Source organism: Vicia villosa, linkage group LG3 (genome assembly GCF_029867415.1).
Source record: "Vicia villosa cultivar HV-30 ecotype Madison, WI linkage group LG3, Vvil1.0, whole genome shotgun sequence".
NCBI classification, from domain to species: Eukaryota; Viridiplantae; Streptophyta; class Magnoliopsida; order Fabales; family Fabaceae; genus Vicia; species Vicia villosa.
In genome coordinates, this window is record NC_081182.1 from 155,851,345 (window position 1) to 155,871,375 (window position 20,031).

General features: G+C 34.7%; 1 protein-coding gene across 1 annotated transcript; it reads left to right on the forward strand.

Annotated features, from left to right (window-relative positions):
• The first annotated feature begins 5,388 nt into the window (after nucleotides 1-5,388).
• On the forward strand, nucleotides 5,389-8,021 carry LOC131656825 (flavonoid 3',5'-hydroxylase 1-like). The gene is made up of 2 exons (XM_058926423.1): nucleotides 5,389-6,314; nucleotides 7,250-8,021. The coding sequence occupies exons 1-2, from the start codon at nucleotides 5,421-5,423 to the stop codon at nucleotides 7,865-7,867; spliced, it is 1,512 nt and encodes a 503-aa protein (XP_058782406.1). The 5' UTR covers nucleotides 5,389-5,420; the 3' UTR covers nucleotides 7,868-8,021.
• The last annotated feature ends 12,010 nt before the right edge of the window (nucleotides 8,022-20,031 follow it).

Below are 20,031 nucleotides of genomic sequence, written 5' to 3' on the forward strand. Positions count from 1 at the left end.
TACATTTCAAATCATAAATTCATGCATTGTGTTCATAAACCCTAACATCTCTGCACACAACTTCCATGGATACAAACATACAATCAAATCCCACCCAAAACATCATCATACATCCCCTTAGCATGAAAGAATCCTACCCTTACCTTAGGTTTGGATTGAAGCCAACTCTATGAACTTGAATCTTGAGATTCTCCCTTTCTCCTTTCTTCACTTTCCTCTTCTATTTCTCAATTTTGTGAAAAATGAGTTTCTATTCTCTAAACCTCTAAAACCCTTGTTTTGGTTAACTTTACTATCTCTCTAATTACTAATGGGCCTTAAATCGCACTCTACACTTACTAATGCTACCTTAAGCCCAATAACTCTCCTAATTCATTAACTTATATTATTTATTCTAAAACCCCATAAATACACCAATATCGCATAAGCACTTAATTAACACATAATTAGTAAAACAAAACACATATCATAACACAACATGATTAAATAAAACACGCAACAAAAAACGGGCGTTACACAAAATATGGTGAAAATCTGGTGAAAAATTATTGTATATATTGGACAGCGCTTTCTGTAAGTGAAAATAAGTCTTATATTTAAAAAAATTCATGAATAATAGACAATGCTTAAAGAGAAAAGCGCTGTCTAAAATGGGGAAAGCGTTACCTAAAGTGGGGAATAGACAGTGCTTTTAAGGGTAAGCGTTGTCTAAAGTGATGCCTAAAAGATAACTAAAAGCGCTATCTAAAGAGAAAGCGCTGCTAAAGGGGTACTTTCCAAAGCGCTGTCTAAAGTGAAAGCGTTGTCTAAAGGGGTGCATAAGAAAGCGGTTTTAAAGTCAAAGCGCTGCCTAAAGGGGACATATAGCAGCGCTTTTACATTATCCAAAGTGCTGCCTTTACTTATAGTAGTGCTGGTTTATGAAGCACTTTAAATCGCTGTCTATGGCCCAAAAAAGCATTGTATATGTGCTTGTTTGGCATAGTGTTTCATGCACTCATTCGACACTTTTACTTTTTGAAGATTGGTCTTTAATCCTCGAATAAAAGTGAAGGCAATAATAAAAATTTCAAAGTCAATGAACACCGTGGGTGTGTTCTTTCCTCTCTCCTTCTCTCTCTCAGTCTCCCTCTCCCTCTCTCTCTCTCTCTCTCTCTCTCTCTCTTTTAATGCTTGTTTCTTTCATTGAGGGAAATGTGTGTTTCAAGTGTGGCGGAGGGATGTGCATTTACTTTTGTTGTTTTCCTCATTTACTTTTTTTGATTTGTTTTCATATTAAAAATAAAAAATGGATGTTTTTCTTTGGTTTTTGGGTTGCAAGTGTGAGTATATTCTTTGATCTCTTAACTAAAGACATGTGGTGTGATGTAAGTGATTTTTTATGAGTGTGTTTGGATATTCGGTAAGAAAGGCCAGACGTACGTTTAGGAACAGAAGCTACACTTTGTGGCTTATTGTTTTCACAATGAAGTGAGGTGTAAACGTGCGTTTGTTCATTGAAGAAGCAAAACCAAACACACTATATGTGAGTGATTAGTATGATTAGTAGGACTAAATTCTGAATTGTGCATCATTTATGGTTGATCAATGTTCTTTATCAGATTTTGAGCCTAATAATGGATAACTTACAAAAATCCATCTCTTTCTTTCCTGTGTGATTTCGCTCATGTTTGTTAGTCGCTACTAAACTTGATATGACTCTTGTTGAAAGTTTTTGTTTACTTGTTAACACTGATATGAATAAGGCAACTTGTTTTTATTTTATTTTTAGCCGGTTAGCCAAAAAGCCAACTTTGGAATTATCACTCCTTGTTTGAAACCCCTTTGAGCCTATTTATCTCATTCTTTGGTTGAAATTCATTGCAAGGCTAAAAGTGAAAAACAAATATATCATCCAATTTAAGGGGATGCAGGAGTCTTGTTTGGAGTTGTGTGGGATAGAACTAGTATAGTTGTGATATGATATTTCAAAAGTTGACTGAAAAGAAAAAAAATGTAGAAACACTTAAGAGTAAACCGTCAACCTAAACACTTGAGAGTTGAGTGAATTTTATCCCGTGATGATCTTATTGTATATGATGTTCTCTTTGGTAAACTGTTCTCTCATCTACTTTGATTTTCACAAAAATTTACCCACTAACGCCATATTCTTGAAGCATAGAATTAGTATTTCTGTTTGCACTTTGTCATACTGAAAACCTTTGAAATCGCATGTTCTATTTTGTTGTTTTTCTATTTTGAATTTTGAATTTCGCTCAGGATAATTTGATCTGTGTATTTTAATACACTATCTTTTATTTTGTGCTAAGACTTTTATAGGACTTCTTGCATTATTTTAATTGGTTTTAATAGGTTTTTAAAAGTTAAGTTGAATTCTGTCTCTTTTTTGAATAAGTGCTTATTTTCAGCTTAAACAAATATTTGATACCTTCTCATTGTGCAGATCATAACTTGGGCTACGGGATGTCGTTTTGTGCATTCTAATGTGCGTTAAAAAGATGAGATGATAAGCTACAAGCTTTATGCTGAAGCCAAATTTCAGTTCAAACTGAAAAAAGGGACGAATAATTCAGTTTAGTTCCAGACTTAGAAAATACTTAGTTTTTGGGCCAGTTTTTGTAATTTTCTGGTCGATTTCCATTAGAGGAATTCCCTTGTAATACTTAAACAAAAAATGCAGCTTATTTCATCATTTCTAAATTTTCATGCAAAATATACAACTTCGTAAGTTTTTCATTAAGAACTAATTCATAAGGTGGGTATACGTATTTGTGTTCCATCAATATTTTGAGGTTTTATAAATTCCAATCCAATTTTTTTTCCTTTTCAATATTCCTCTATATTGTATGCTTATTGCTAGACATTCCTTTATCTTTATCGCGTTTTAGCGTAGCTTTATCGTTAATTTTTATATGTTAAAATCACTTTTGCTTAATTCGTGATTGCTTTAATCTGTTTTCCTTATTCGGAAAATAGGATTGTAAACCACATAGTGTCAATTTCTCTTGTTAATTGATGTTGTAATTGAAAAGGTAATAGAACTCGCTTAGGATTTTGGATTTATAATTACATTTTTTTGGGGAAATTAAGGGATTATGGATTTCGGAACTCGCTTAGGATTTTGGAGAGAATTAAGGGTTCTCAATCCTTTTTACACAAAAACGAGAACAAGAGTCTCGACAAAAAAGGGAGATTACAAACCAATTGTGGTTAGGATAGAAAGAGCACCGGATCTTTGCAAAAATCGTATAAGTTACAATTGGGGTGAGTAATTTCATCAAGAAAAAGACCGCCTCCAAACCGTTGCCTTTATGTTCCAAACGACATCCAAAATATTCCACCTATCATTGCGAAAGATTATACCATTTCGGAGAGACCAAATATTCCAACAAAAAGCTAACCATAAGCAAGCTTCTTTACCTTCTTTAAATCTCTTGGATTTAAAAAATAAAAACCACTTCATGAAACTCCCCTTACACCCGCCAACATGCCCTTCCACAAAAGCCAACCACTCCGCCACGTCTTTCTAAATCAACCTGAACCACCAGACAAGAAAAAAACAAATGATCCGATGATTAAACCATAATCCCACACAACACACAAGTACAAGAATCTGCGATAAAGTGAACACCTCTAACCATTAGAAGGTTTTTTGTTGGAAGCCTATCGATAAGGATTCTCCAACTGAAAGCTCTTATTTTGAAAGGAACATGAGATTTCCAAACAAAAGTCAAAGAATTGTCATGTTTATGCTCGACACCAAGAGGAATACATCGGGAAAATAAAGCAAAATATGCGGAACTAACCGTGAAAGAAGATTCGTGGCCAACCGCCCAAGAAAGGGAATCCCTTCCGGCCAAAGAAATCACCGCCCCCCACAACAGGCCCCGCAACCGCTGCAGCCCCAACCGGAAGTGCTGTTATGCCGTCTCAAAAGGAAAACCAAAATCCCCCAAGACCAAATGCCATCACACCAACCGCCAATACCCGCTACCGCTGCATCCTTCAAAGACGATAACCCGAACAACAACGGGAACAAATCCTTGAAATAAAAATCTCCTAGATACTTTGAGTGCCAAAAAGAAGTATTAAAACCATTAGCAGTAACAAATCTAACATTATTAACAAAAAAAATCTCCTTTTAACCGATCATCGATGCACAATAAATCTTTCCACCAAGAAGAAGAAAAATCCTTTAAATTTTTGTCTCCTTTGATCACTTTCAAGCAAATATCCCCATATCTAGCCTTCAACAAAACATACCAAAGGGACTCAGACCCGCCCAGTATCCTCTATACACCTAATACCCAAACCGCCTTTATCAATCGGCAAACACACCTCCGCCCATCTCACCCATTGAATTTTCCGATTCTCTCCCGTTCGTCCCCAAAGAAAGTTACTTTGAAGCTTAACAATCTCCTTACACTTCAGGTACATTTCACCACAGTTGTTAACATTGACCGTATTAAAATGTCTTTTAGTAAATAGCACAAAAATCGCTCAAAAATGAGTTATTATTACAGTTAACAGAATAATTGTAATAATATGGTGATCCGAAAGGTATATTTTATAGTACTGAAGAAGAAAAAAAAGAAATAACGATAAATTGACAAATTTAGCTAGTCTCTTTTGCTTTTTTCTCTTTTAACACAAATAGAAAATTTACGCTATCGCATTATTATTTTTAGGTCAATAACTTGTGCACCCAATATATATCTTCTATCATGTCATCATATCCAAGTGTTTTGGACATGTCATTGTTTCATTGGTTTATCAACATTTTAATTAAATAGTAAATGGACGAGTTGATTAAGTTTGGGACTAAAATTCTAGAAAGAGTTTTTTATTTTTTGAGTCGCAATTTCAAAAATAGTTATTAATACTAAAGTCTAAAATTGATCCTGAGCCATGCTATTTGAACATTTCAACACCTTATTAATTAAACACCGTATACAAGTGGAATGCAAACTTAATTTTGCATAGAGGTTCAAATAAGGTGTTGAAGGTCTTGAAAATTTATTGGCATGATTATAATAAAAGTCTTGAATAGATGTTTTCACAGAGAGATACGGTGTTAAAGTTGTGTCTCTGGATTATGATAATAATAATAGGGCACACATGTCTTTTTTTTTAATTGTTATACGTAACTTATTTGCATGAGATGGGTTAAAACAAATAACCATGCTTGTTTAGCAAAACGAAGTAGACGTCACTTATCAATTGAAAATTATTACGTCTAGAAATGAAAGAGCCTCTAATACCTTTCATTCAATCCAACAAGTCATGCACGTGTTACTAACCCATGCACCTAACACTGTTGCCCCTTAAATCCAAATGTTACGTACCCATCACCCGTCACCCTCTTTGTATGTATATAAATAAGAATAATCATATAGCAATCTTCATTTAAACATCACAACATGACTTTTGATGCGTTTCTTGTTAGAGAAATTGCTATTGCATTTTTTATCTTCATCATTTCACATTTCTCCATAAGCTTAATTCTCAAAAACACTTATAAAAGACTCCCTCCAGGCCCAAGAGGATGGCCAATTCTAGGTGTTTTGCCACAATTGGGAACCATGCCTCATGTCACACTCACAAACATGTCCAAGAAATATGGACCCATCATGTACCTAAAAATGGGTACTTGTGACACTTTGGTTGCTTCAACTCCAGATGCAGCTAGAGCATTTCTCAAAACCCTAGACCATAATTTCCTAAACAGACCCAATATCATGGGTGCTACTTATTTAGGCTATGACTCACAAGACCTTGTTTTTGCCCAATATGGGCCTAAATGGAAACTCCTTAGGAAATTAACAACCTCACACATGCTTGGTGGAACAGCCCTTCAAAGTTGGAGTCATGTGAGAGAAAATGAAGTTAAACAAATGGTGAAATCAATTTATGAGTTTGGGAAAAAAGGTCAAGTAATAGAGATTGGTGATTTGTTGAGTTATGCAATAGTAAATATGGTGAGTCAAGTTGTACTAAGCAAACCTATATTTGAAAATAAAAGACAAGAGTCAAAGGAGTTTAAGGAAATGGTTGTGGAATTCATGATAATATCTGGAGTCAACATTGGTGATTTTGTTCCTTTTATTGGTTGGATGGACTTGGAAGGTTTGGTGGGTAAGATGAAACGTTTGCATAAGAGGTTTGATGTGTTTTTGAATGAGGTGATTCAAGATCATGTCAAGTCTGCTCATCAACGTAAAGAGAAGCCAGATATTTTGGATGTTTTGATGGAAAATGGTGATGATAATTCTGCTGACAGATTGAGTTTGTCCAACATCAAGGCTGTTTTACTGGTATCTATCTTTTTCCTACCTTCCATTTTTACTTTTACTCGTCATATATTTTTATATAAATGTATTCTAAATGTTTCTATATAAGATTTTTTTTATTAGAATATAATTATAAATAGGTGAAGTCTCACATCGCATAGAAATATAAAAATTATTCGGTTATATAAAAGAGATAACCGGTATCTCGATCCATGTCTTAAGATACCTTAAGAATTTTCATGAATATGTCTCATGGTAAATTTATTAAAGTCTATGATTAAATGATTAATTTAAGTAGGACCGACTGAATGAATTCCGAGATCTCGATCTAATTTAAAAAAATATATAATTATAATAATTAAAAATGACGTATAAAAAATATAATTATATATTAAAAAGTTTATTTATAATCGATTTGTCTTTTAATTAATTTTTTTTATGCATTGGATTTTTATAATAACATTTTTATATATTAAATTTTTATTATAATACTTTTTTTGTTTAATAAGAAAAAAAATTGGACCACCTTAAAATTTAGAACTATATGTGTTGTAGAACTCAATAATCTTGAACCGTTCCTGATATACCCCTTAAAATTTTAAGTAGACCTTGACTATTATTAGATATGCTAGATAACTTAAAGAACTTTGACTATTATTAGTGTTAGATTATTTTTTTAAATGAAAATTATAAGAGTCAAACTTACATATTTAATTGTTTGGAAAAAAAATCATATTGTCAACTTTTTCAAAACCATGTTGGTATACAATTAATGTTTCAGCATGAGAAACATACAAATTGAGAAACTAAACTGTCTTGATTTTCTTCCAACGGCATCTATTTATAGGGACAGGATATAATATTATATATGGTTTTGTTTTGACTTGAAATATATGTCTTTCGGTCAAACATTGATTTTATTATAGTAAAACAAAATGTAACTTTTGGTATATATCCAGAATTTGTTCACTGCAGGGACAGATACATCAGCAAGCATCATAGAATGGGCACTTGCTGAAATGCTGAAAAACCCAAACATCTTAATAAAGGCACAAAAAGAGATAGATGAAGTGGTAGGAAAAGAAAGAATGGTTGTTGAATCTGACTTACAAAAATTACCATACCTTGAAGCAATATGCAAAGAGACATATCGTTTGCATCCTTCAACACCACTTAGTGTTCCAAGAGTATCAAGTAAAGCATGCCAAGTAAATGGTTACTACATTCCCAAAGATACAAGGTTGAATGTTAACATATGGGCCATAGGAAGAGACCCAAATATATGGGATAATCCATTAGAGTTCAATCCAGAGAGGTTTTTAAGTGCAAGAATTGATCCAAGTGGAGTTGATTTTGAGTTGATTCCTTTTGGAGCTGGAAGGAGGATTTGTGTTGGGTATAAGATGGCTATTGTGGTGATTGAGTTCATTTTGGGGACATTGATACATTCTTTTGACTGGAAATTACCAAATGGGGTAGAGCTCAACATGGATGAAGCCTTTGGAATTACTTTGCAAAAGGCAGTGCCTTTGTCAACTATGGTTACCCCTAGGTTGAACACTCATGCTTATGTTTAATAGGAAACGGATTATTCATTATATTTAATATTGTAACAAAGTTTCAATAAGGTCATTTAAATAAAGTTTCAATAATGTGTCAAAGTATTGATTCAAGATTGTATGAAGTTTTTACCATTTGTAATAAATATTTAGAGTTCACCTATTATAATTATGATGATAGTTAGTTTAACTACCTTTTGTTTTAGTTTTTTATTTATTTATTTATTACTATTAACAATAGATTAATAAATAATTGTAGCGGTTTAAAAATTCTAATGTTTTTGAAAAACAAAAAAATTGTCATCAAAATTTATTTAAAATGGAAAAATACGGATAAAACTCTTTTAAAATTTAAAATGGTCTTTGAATTTAAATTTTAGGTTTGAGAATCGATTATTCGTAGCAAAAATATTAACATTTTATAATATCTATTTAAGAAAATTGTTATTCCTAATTAATTGTGCAAAAATATTTTAAAATTTTTAATTGGAATGTACTGGCAATTTAAAGTTATTTTAAACTGTCAGTTATAACAACCGATGGTTTATTTGAATTGTTTGACTTTTATGTTTTATTTTTGTAAGCAACCCGATTACAAAAACGCTCACAACTCGCGAATACAAAAGAAAATTACAAAACCAAATGCACCCTATGACATATAAAACAAAGGACTTTTGTCGAATTCATAAAAGTTGCATTTTAGATAAAAGACCAAATCCACAACGTTGTCTTTATCTTTCAAACGATGTCCAAAATGCTCCAACCTGTATTCCTAAAAATAATGTCGTTTCTTAGCAGCAACAAATTCCAACAAACCGCCAACCAAATACATCCTAGCTTTCCGACTTTTACTTTGTTAAACCTGCAAATGCGGTGCCAAATGAGGAAATGACTCTTGAAGCAATCTCCCTAGTGGTCCTTTAAACGATCCAATCTGCTATCTCCTCCCACGCGATGACATCCTTAACCGCACCAGAAATAGGAAAATTCTGCAATATAAGACGAAGCTACTGTAGTTCGACGAACACCCCAAATTAAACGATAAAACCAAGATGATATACCTAAATGATATACCACTACTTCCACTTTTGTTTCATAATTTTGAAATGGATCTAATATTTCATTCGTAGAGCACACATCCTCTTAGCTCATAAAAAATCATACATACCCCCTAACATTATTCTATGCTTAAATTAACTAATTCATTTAATTTAGCAGTATATTTCCTAAACACTAATAATTATATTATTAATATTTTTAATACTAAAATGCTAAATAATACTATTAGAACTCGACCGGTTACTTAGTTAAAATACCCGCCTCGACAATTCAAAACACAATAATTTATGAAAAATGTTCAAAATTAACTAAATTAGATAATTAGTCGCATTACGGGTATTAAAGTGTGTATCCATGGTGGAGAAGAATTGAAGTCAGCTTTTCGAACCATTGCCTGCTGGCTTGTTTTAAGCCATAGAGTGACTTAATGAGCTTACAGGCTTGGTTTGGCTTTGATGTGTGGGCACTAGGTGGGATAACCATGTATACATCCTCATGTAAATCTCCATACAAGAAATCATTATTTACGTCAAGTTGGTGAAGATGCTAGTTATGAATAGAGGTTAGAGCTAGAAAAAGTCTAACTGTTTTGAGTTTGGCAACATGTGAGAATGTGTCTGAATAATCAAGGCCTTCAATCTAGGTATAGCCTTTGGTAAGAACGCGTGACTTGAATCTCTCGATGCTGCCATCAGACTTATGTTTGACCTTGTATACCCAACGACAACTAATTGGTTTCATATTGGATGGAAGATCTATAATCTTCCAACTACTAGTTTGCCAAGAGCATCAAGATCAAGTTTCATAGCTTGGTTCCAACATTCAAATTTGCAAGCCTCTTCATATGTTTTTGGTTCATAGGTGGTGGAAAAAGAAAAACTAAAATGGTATTTGAAGATTAGAATATGAAAAGAAAATTTGAGATAGAATAGGGAGTACTTGAAGATGATTGTGTTTGTGTATCGGTGAAGGTTGGTCAATAGTTTGGGTATTTGGGTGAGGTTGGTCAATAGTACGTTTGGGTATTTCGATGAGGTCAAAGTACTGATTCTGGCTTTTAAGAATTTTGTACTATTAAATAATTATTTATAGCACATTATAGTTATGATGATAGTTTGTTTAACTACCATTAGGTTTATTTTAATATTTTTTATTTCTTTATTACAGTTCCCATTCTCAATAGATTAATAAATAATTGTTGCGATCTAAAAATTCTAACGTTTTTCAAAAATTATAAAATTGTCATCAAACTTTATTTAAATTGGAAAAACACTGATAAAACTCTTTTAAAATATAAAATGGTCTTTGAATTCAAATTTTAGGTTTGAGAATCATTTATGTGTAGGAAATATATAAACATCTTACAATATCAGTTTAAGAAAATTGTTATCCCTAATTAATTGTGGAAAAATATTTTTAAGAATTTAATTGGAATGGACTGACGATTTAAAGTTATTTTATACGGCTGTAATAAACCGATTGTTTATTTGAAAAGTTTGACTTATATGTTTTTTTGTAAGCAAGTTATATATAAGGGAGTGCAAAGGGTACTCCAACCCGATTTCAAAAACGCTCGCGACTCGCGAGTACAAAAAAATTACAAAACAAAATGCACCCTATGATATATAAAACCAAGGACTTTTGTTGAATTCATAAAAGTTGCATTTGGGAGAAGTAATTTGACATATAAAAGACCAACTCCATACTGTAACACCCGTATTTTTAAATTATTAAATAAATTTAATTTTGGTTAATTATTTAATTAAAATTTAGTTTATGAATATTTTTGAAAATAATGGAGTAAATGAATAAGAAGAGAATAGTGGATTATTGAGAAATTGTGAAGAAAATAGTTGGGCTTGATGTGGTATTAGTAATGAGGGGGTACTAAGTGTGAGGCTCTATTGAAATATTTTCTATTTTGTTTTAATAAGGGAAAATTGTGAGAATAAGAAAATAGAAGGCAAAAAGGGCAAAAGAAGAGAAAGAAGCAAGAACGTGAAACGGGAGAGGAGCGAAAGTGCGAGGAGGAAGAAGAGCATTCAAGAAATTCATCGAGGTAAGGGGGGACTCTTCCTTTTAGTATCTCTTATGTGGTCTTAAGGGATAGGTAGATTGATGTATGGTTTGGTTCAATTAGATATTGGGATTGTTAGGTTAGGGTGTTATAGTTTAAATTGAATTGATGTAATTTGTATGATCTATTGGTTAATAATGAGTTTAAATGATGTTTTGTTGTGTATGATTGAATGTATGATGTTTGTATGCCTGTATATGCTGTTTAGAGTCGATTTTGGACTGGAAATAGATGGAATCGCAGGGTCTGTCGTAGACCTGAGATTTGGTAAAATCGCAGGTCCGCTAAGCGGAGGGGGGTCCGCTGAGCGGAGGACCCGACCTGGTTAGCTCCTGTCTAACGTCGCTAGAGGTCCGCTGAGCGGAGGTCTGAAGGAATTCGCTTCTGCATCCCGTCGCTGAGCGAACCTTGCTGTGCTGGAATATTTTTCTAAACTATAAAATATTGTATCTTTTGATCCGTGTATCCTTTCTTAGTGCCGTTTTGGGTGTTGTGAAAGTAATTAAATGCTTTATATGATGAATGATGAATATGGGCAGTGGCCGACTTTATTTCTTTAAAACTCGATTTAATTACTTGATGAGGATTGAACATTGTGTGCATATGAAGTGTGTGTGACAATGTAATTGATGTGATGATGAATTGGCTGTGATTAATTATTATGACTGTGATGAATGCATGGTTGTTTGAATGATGTTGAAAACATGTACATACTTATTCGGTGCTGTGGTGTTGAGATGAGTTATTCATCGTGATCAATGATGTTTATTAGTATGTTATGTGTGTTTTCATTCATTCACGTGCATTCGGTGATGGATCCCGGTGATGTTTGGATTGATGGTGGACATAATTCCCATTGTGTCGAATTTGTGTTGGTGGGTCGTATCTCGATGAGGCGTAGATCTGGAAGGAGGATTTGTGTTGGGTATAAGATGGCTATTGTGGTGATTGAGTTCATTTTGGGGACATTGATACATTCTTTTGACTGGAAATTACCAAATGGTGTAGACCTCAACATGGATGAAGCCTTTGGAATTACTTTGCAAAAGGCAGTGCCTTTGTCAACTATGGTTACCCCTAGGTTGAACACTCATGCTTATGTTTAATAGGAAACGGATTATTCACTATATTTAATGTAACAAAGTTTCAATAAGGTCATTTAAATAAAGTTTCAATAATGTGTCAAAGTATTGATTCTTGTATGAAGTTTTTACCATTTGTAATAAATATTTAGAGTTCACCTATTATAATTATGATGATAGTTAGTTTAACTACCTTTTGTTTTAGTTATTTATTTATTTATTTATTACTATTAACAATAGATTAATAAATAATTGTAGCGGTTTAAAAATTTTAATGTTTTTGAAAAACAAAAAAATTGTCATCAAAATTTATTTAAAATAGAAAAATACGGATAAAACTCTTTTAAAATTTAAAATGGTCTTTGAATTTAAATTTTAGGTTTGAGAATCGATTATTCGTAGCAAAAATATTAACATTTTATAATATCTATTTAAGAAAATTGTTATTCCTAATTAATTGTGCAAAAATATTTTAAAATTTTTAATTGGAATGTACTGGCAATTTAAAGTTATTTTAAACTGTCAGTTATAACAACCGATGGTTTATTTGAATTGTTTGACTTTTATGTTTTATTTTTGTAAGCAACCCGATTACAAAAACGCTCGCAACTCGCGAATACAAAAGAAAATTACAAAACCAAATGCACCCTATGACATATAAAACAAAGGACTTTTGTTGAATTCATAAAAGTTGCATTTTAGATAAAAGACCAAATCCACAACGTAGTCTTTATCTTTTAAACGATGTCCAAAATGCTCCAACCTGTGTTCCTAAAAATAATGTTGTTTCTTAACAGCAACAAATTCCAACAAACCACCAACCAAATACACCCTAGCTTTCCGACTTTTACTTTGTTAAACCTGCAAAAGCGGTGTCAAAGAAAGAAATGACTCTTGAAGCAATCTCCCTCGTGGTCCTTTAAACCGATCCAGTCTGCTATCTCCTTCTAAGCCAACAAGGAAACACAACAAAATAAGAAGGAACGAAAAATAATTTCAGGCTCTTGCAAACAAAACGCACAATATGCATTATTAGAGTGATGCATAATTCCCCTTGCTCGAAGTTGGTCTTTCGAATCAACATGGATGAAGCTTTTGGAATTACTTTGCAAAAGGCAGTGCCTTTGTCAACTATGGTTACCCCTAGGTTGAACACTCATGCTTATGTTTAATAGGAAACTAATTATTCACTATATTTCATGTAACCAAGTTTCAATAAGTTCATTTAAATAAAGTTTCAATAATGTGTCAAAGGGTTGTAAGAATTTTTTACTATAGTTATGATGATAGTTTGTTTAACTACCTTTTGCTTTAGTTTAAGTTTTATTTATTATTAACAATAGATTAATAAATAATTGTAGCGGTCTAAAAATTCTAATGTTTTTGAAAAACAAAAAAATTGTCATTAAAATTTATTTAAATTGGAAAAATACTGATAAAATTCTTTTAAAATATAAAATCGTCTTTGAATTTAAATTTTAGGTGTTAGAATCGGTTATTCGTAGGAAAAATATTAACATTTCTTAATATTTGTATAAGAAAACTGTTATCCCTAATTAATTGTGCAAAAATATTATTAAGAATTTAATAAAATGTACTGACAGTGTAAAGATATTTTACACTGTCAGTGTCAGTTAATCACAACTGCTGGTTTATTTGAAAAGTTTGACTTCTATGTTTTTTTTTAAGTAAGTTATATATAAGGAAGTGCAAAGGGTACTCCAACCGATTACAAAAACGCTCGCGACTACAAAAAAAATTACAAAACAAATGCACCCTATGACATGTAAAACAAAGGACTTTTGTTGAATTCATAAAAGTTGTATTTGGGAGAATTAATTTCACAGATAAAAGACCAACACCAGACCGTAGTCTTTATCTTCCAAACGATGTCCAAAATTCACCAACCTCTTCCTAAAAATAATGTTGTTTCTTAACAGCCACAAATTTCAACAAACCGCCAACGAAATACATTCCAGTTTTCTGGCTTTTACTTTGTTAAACCTGCAAAGTCAGTGCCAATGGAGGAAATGACTCCTGAAGCAATCTCCCCCGTGGTCCTTTAAATCGATCCAGTCTGTTATCTCCTTCCAAGCCAACAAGGAAACACGGCAGAATAAGAAGGAATGTAAAATATTTTCAGGCTCTTGCAAACAAAACACACAATCTGCAAACAAAACACACAATCTGCATTATCAAACTGATGCATAATTCCCCTTGCTCGAAGTTGTCCTTTCGAATGATAAATTTAAGTAGGACCGGACGAATCAATTCGGACATCTCGATCTAATTTAAAAAAACTATACTTATAATAATTAAAAATGACGAATAAAAAATATAATTATATATTAAAAAAATAATTTATTATCGATTTGACTTTTAACTAATTTAATTTTATATATTGGATTTTTATCATAACATTTTTTAAATATTAAATTTTTTTTTTTTTTGTTTAATAAAAAAAAATTGGACCACCTATTTTAGAACTACACGTGTTGTAGAACTCATTACTCTTGAACCGTTCCTGACATACCCCTTAAAATTTTAAGTAGACCTTTATTATGCTAGATAACTTAAAGAACTTTGACTATTATTAGTGTTAGAATATTCTTTTAAATGGCAATTATTAGAATCAAACTTAAATATTTATTTGTTTGGAAAAAAAATTATATTCTCAACTTTTTTAAAACCATGTTGTTAGACAATTAATGTTTCAGCATGACAACCATACAAATTTAGAAACTAAACTGTCTTGATTTTCTTTCAACGACATCTATTTATAGGGATATAATATATATATGGTTTTGTTTTGACCTATAATACATTTTTTTTTTAATCAAAGAGATATATTAACAAGCACTAGCTAGGCTAGGGATGTTTAACCCAAAAAGTACAATAACAAAAAAAGGACACAAATACCCCACCCGGATGTAATTGGCCAACCAAACCCACCACCTTATTTAAGGAAAGGTCTCGGATCGACACATCAATACGGTCAAGAACAACTAACATTCACCTTAAAAAAAATCATGATCCATTCTCAAGAGATAAATTTGATCAACCTTATCCCATCAAAATTTGACAAAATAGTATCTTTAAAAATGATTTCATTCCTACACTTCCAAACAACCCAACAAAAAATAATCCAAAGAACCAACCTACATCCAAACGGTAAGAGGACTTACAAGATGATTTAAATAATGAGAGTCGCTCCAAAGTTGTTTCGGCCAAGGACCCATCATTTAAACCAAGCCAAGTAGATAAATTATTCCACCAAATTCTAACAATATGACAATGAAAGAAAAGGTGGTCCAAGTCCTCATCAACCCGTCTATACAAAGGACACACCAACAAGTGGGGTGCTATTAAGATTCCACGCTTTGCCAACTCCGATTTCGTAGGAAGTCTATTCCAAATCAACCTCCAACCAAAAAGAAGAATTCTACTAGGTACCTTCGTCTTCCATAAGCGAGAGAAAATAAAAGAAAAAGAATTCTCCAACGGAGGGTTCGGTAACTCAAACTACATAATGGTATCATATGCATTACTAACCGTGAAACCAGAAGTATTTCTCCACCACACAAAAGAGTCTTCGAGCAAACGACACGGCTGAACCGGAGGAAGGAGAATCACTAAATTATTCAATTGCGTTGAGGCTGCCCAGTCTTTCGAGTCGCAAAAAAATGCCAAGAGCCTAAATCCAATTTTCACCATTCCAACTACTCATATCCGCCACCTTCGAATGGGGAGCATCGGACAAAGAGAGTAAATCCGGAAAAAGGATTCCAAGAGTCGTTGTTCCTAACCAAAAATCAAACCCAAATTGCGGGACGGGATCCTCAGGTCCGGGGGTATAAGCACGGACGTCGGGTCACCATAATATAGATAGTGCATAAAATATGAAATGCAACAAGTGTACCAATAAAATTGAAAGGGAAAAACAACAGAAGGGAAGTCACACACACACACACACACACACACACACACACACACACACACACATATATATATATATATATATATATATATATATAAAGAAACAAGAGATCTCGTGAACAACATAGATCTATCACCAACCAGGAGGACGCCCTGCAGGAAAGTCTGGACCACTTAACTCGGTCAATTGGCGCCGCATCTCTGCCACCTCGTGAGCTAGATCATCTAACTCACCAGCAAATGAGGCATCATTCAGCTCCAACTGTAAATGAAGGTCAGCCACCTCATTGCGGAGTGTGGCTATCTCGGTACGCATGGCAATCAATAGAGTGCGGATGTTAGGATCCTGCAAGTTGAGGTTGTTAGTAAGAACAGTAGTGTGTACAACCTTGGGTCCGGGTGTGTACTCCGAGACGGGATCCTCAGGTCCTGGGGTATACTCAAGAACAGGGTCCTAGGGTCCTTAGGGCCGGGGGTGTACTCAGGAATCGGATCCTCTGGTGTATACTCTGGAACCGGGTCCTCAAGGCCAGGGGTGTACTCGGAAATGGTGTCCTCAGGTGTAGAATAGGATGTCTCACCCCAACCTTCCACAGAATAGTTCCAGTTGGCAGGGTTGGAAACAGATGTCATCAAGGGGTCAAGCAGGGTAAAGGTGTAAACTGTCTGATCGTCTATGAGCAACCTGTACTGATAAGGATGGAAGGAGGCTCTCCTCATGAGTCCACGGTCCATACAGAAGTCTAGATCCAGAAAGGTGTACCCACAGTAAGGACTCAGCTGAAATAACATCCTGTCCAAGCCCAAAGCAGAAGCTATATGTGTCACATTCCCTCCGGAATGTATGAAACCTGCAGTGGATCTGGCGGTCCTCGGTCATCTCCTTCACCACCCATGGGTTATAGTCTAAGGAGCTAAGGAACTCTAAAGTAAGGTTCCTGTAGGTATTATGGACATCGTCAGCATAATCATTCCAGCCAAGTTGGTTGCATAGATACCTGATACTCGGCTCAATCCCGAGTGCTCCCATGCAGCTCTGATCGGGGTACCTAGTGGGTACCATAGGTCTAGCGAATAAAGTGGTAAAACGGGCTCTCTACGCCTCATCCCTGAAAATCACAACCATACCATCGAGGTAATTCATCCTGAAAATCAGAAAACACGAGAAATTAGTTCAGATAATATATATATATATATAAATATATATATACATATGTACTAAAAACAAAATAAAAGTAAAAATAATCCATGGGTTGCCTCCCACGCAGCGCTCGTTTAACGTCATTAGCTTGACGGTTAGATCTTACTTCATGTAGGTATTGGAGGGTCTATCAGAATATGACTAGAGTAACCAATGGGGAGATCGCCCCCTTTGTACAGCTTCAGTCTTTGTCCATTTACCACAAACGGAGCACATGAATCATTCTTAATTTCCACTGCTCCTGACCTTAGAACTTTCGAAACTTCAAATGGACCTGTCCATCGTGAGCGAAGCTTACCAGGGAAGAGACATAGTCTTGAATTGAATAGGAGGACTGGGTCGCCAATGTTGAAATCTTTCTTTATGATCTTCTTGTCATGCCATATCTTGGTTCTTTCCTTGTAAATGATGGCATTCTCGTACGCATTTAAGGGGAGTTCTTCAACTTATGGATATCCAGAATATGTTTTTCTCTGGCCTTCAAGTAATCTAAGTTCAAGGTTTTAATTTCCCAATAGGCCTTATGTTCCAATTCAAAAGGTAAATGACAGGACTTTCCGTAGACCAATTGATAAGGGGTTGTTCCTATAGGGGTTTTATAATGCCGTTCGATAGGCCCATAGAGCATCTCTATGTTTTGCTGACCAATCTTTTCTAGACAATGATACAGTTTTCTCCAAGATCTGCTTAATTTCCCTATTTGACACTTCCACTTGGCCACTGGTTTGCGGGTGATAAGGTGTTGCTACTCTATGTTTTACTCCGTACTTACTTAGAAGCTTGTTAAATATCTTAGATATAAAGTGTGATCCTCCATCACTTATGACTAACCTCGGAGTTCCAAACCTAGGGAAAATGATATTCTTTAATAGTTTGACAACTACCTTGGTATCATTTGTGGGTGATGCAACAACTTCGATCCACTTTGAGACGTAGTCAACGGCTACTAGGATGTACTTATTACCCATTGAGGAAGGGAAGGGTCCCATGAAATCAATACCCCAAACATCGAATAATTCTACTTCTTGTATGTTACTCAAAGGCATTTCGTCACGTCTTGAGATGTTCCTAGTGCGTTGGCATCGGTCACATTTTGAAATGTAAGTGTGGACATCGCGCCAAACTGTAGGCCAATAAAGACCAGCTTGGAAAATCTTGGCACATGGCTTAGACGTGCTTGCATGTCCGCCATAAGGGGCAGCTTGGCAGTGTTCAATGACGTTGCCTACTTCTTCTTCTGGCACACATTGTCTGAAGATATTATCTATTACCCTTTTAAATAGGAGGGGTTCGTCCCAGAAGAAGTGTTTAACATCGCTGAAAAACTTCTTCTTCTGTTGGTAACTTAGGTCAGGGGGTATGATGTCAGCGGCCAGATAGTTTACAATATCTGCATACCATGGCGCGCTACTCAAGGTCGAGATTTCCTCAAAGGTTTCTTATCCAAGGGTATATAGGGTGTCCTTCTCAACAGTGTTCATCCCAGCTACTAGTCTTTCATAGGTGGAGTGATCATCTATAGGTATCAGTTCAGGTTTAAGATGTTCTAACCTAGAGAGGTGGTCAGCAACTAAGTTCTCTGTTCCCTTTTTATCTTTAATATCAAGGTCAAATTCTTGGAGTAGGAGAACCCGTCTGAGCAATCTAGGCTTAGCATCTTTCTTAGTTAACAAGTATCGAATTGCAGCGTGGTCAGTGTATACTATTATCTTGGTTCCTACCAAATAAGATCAGAATTTATCGATAGCAAACACGACGGCTAGCAATTCCTTTTTTGTGGTTGTATAATTAAGTTGGGAAGCGTCTAGGGTTCTACTAGCATAGTAAATGACATGCAGTTTCTTATCTTTTCTCTGCCCTAGTACGGCTCCTACAGCAAAATCGCTTGCATCGCACATGATTTCAAAGGGTTGCGTCCAATCAGGGGGTTGTATGATAGACGCTAAAATCAGTGCTTGCTTTAAAACTTCAAAGGCCTCAAGACATTTCTGATCAAATTCAAACTCGACATCTTTCATCAACAGGTTTGTTAAGGGTTTAGTTATTCCAGAAAAGTTCTTGATGAAGCGTCGGTAGAATCCAGCGTGACCTAGAAAACTTCTTACTTCCCATAACGGTCTTAGGTGGGTTTAGGTTTTATATAACTTCTATCTTGGCCTTGTCAACTTCTATGCCTCTCTCGGAGATGATGTGTCCTAAGACTATCCCTTCGTTCACCATGAAATGACACTTCTCCCAATTCAGCACAAGGTTTACTTCCACACATCTTTCTAAGATTTTCTCTAAATTCGATAAGCAGTTGTTAAAATCAAATCCACACACCGAAAAATCGTCCATAAATACCTCCATGATTCCATCGAGATAGTCTGTGAAAATCGACATCATACAACATTGGAAAGTGGCGGGCGCATTACAGAGCCCAGAGCGCATTCGTCTGTAGGCGAATGTTCCATAAGGGAAAGTAAATGTGGTTTTCTCTTGATCCTCCAGGTGAATAGGGATTTGGAAAAAACTAGAGTATCCATCATGATAACAGAAATACCAGTGTCTAGCTAGACGCTCAAGCATCTGATCTATAAATGGAAGAGGGAAATGGTCATTCCTAGTCGCCTTGTTCAACTTTCTGTAATCTATACACATGCGTCATCCTCCTTCGGTTCGTTTTGCTACATGCTCACCTTTCTCATTTTCCATGACAGTGATACCTCCTTTCTTTGGTACCACATGGACGGGACTTACCCACTCACTATCCGAAATCTGGTAAATGATGCCAGCTTCTAATAACTTAAGGACCTCTTTCTTCACTACATCGCTCATGATAGGGTTT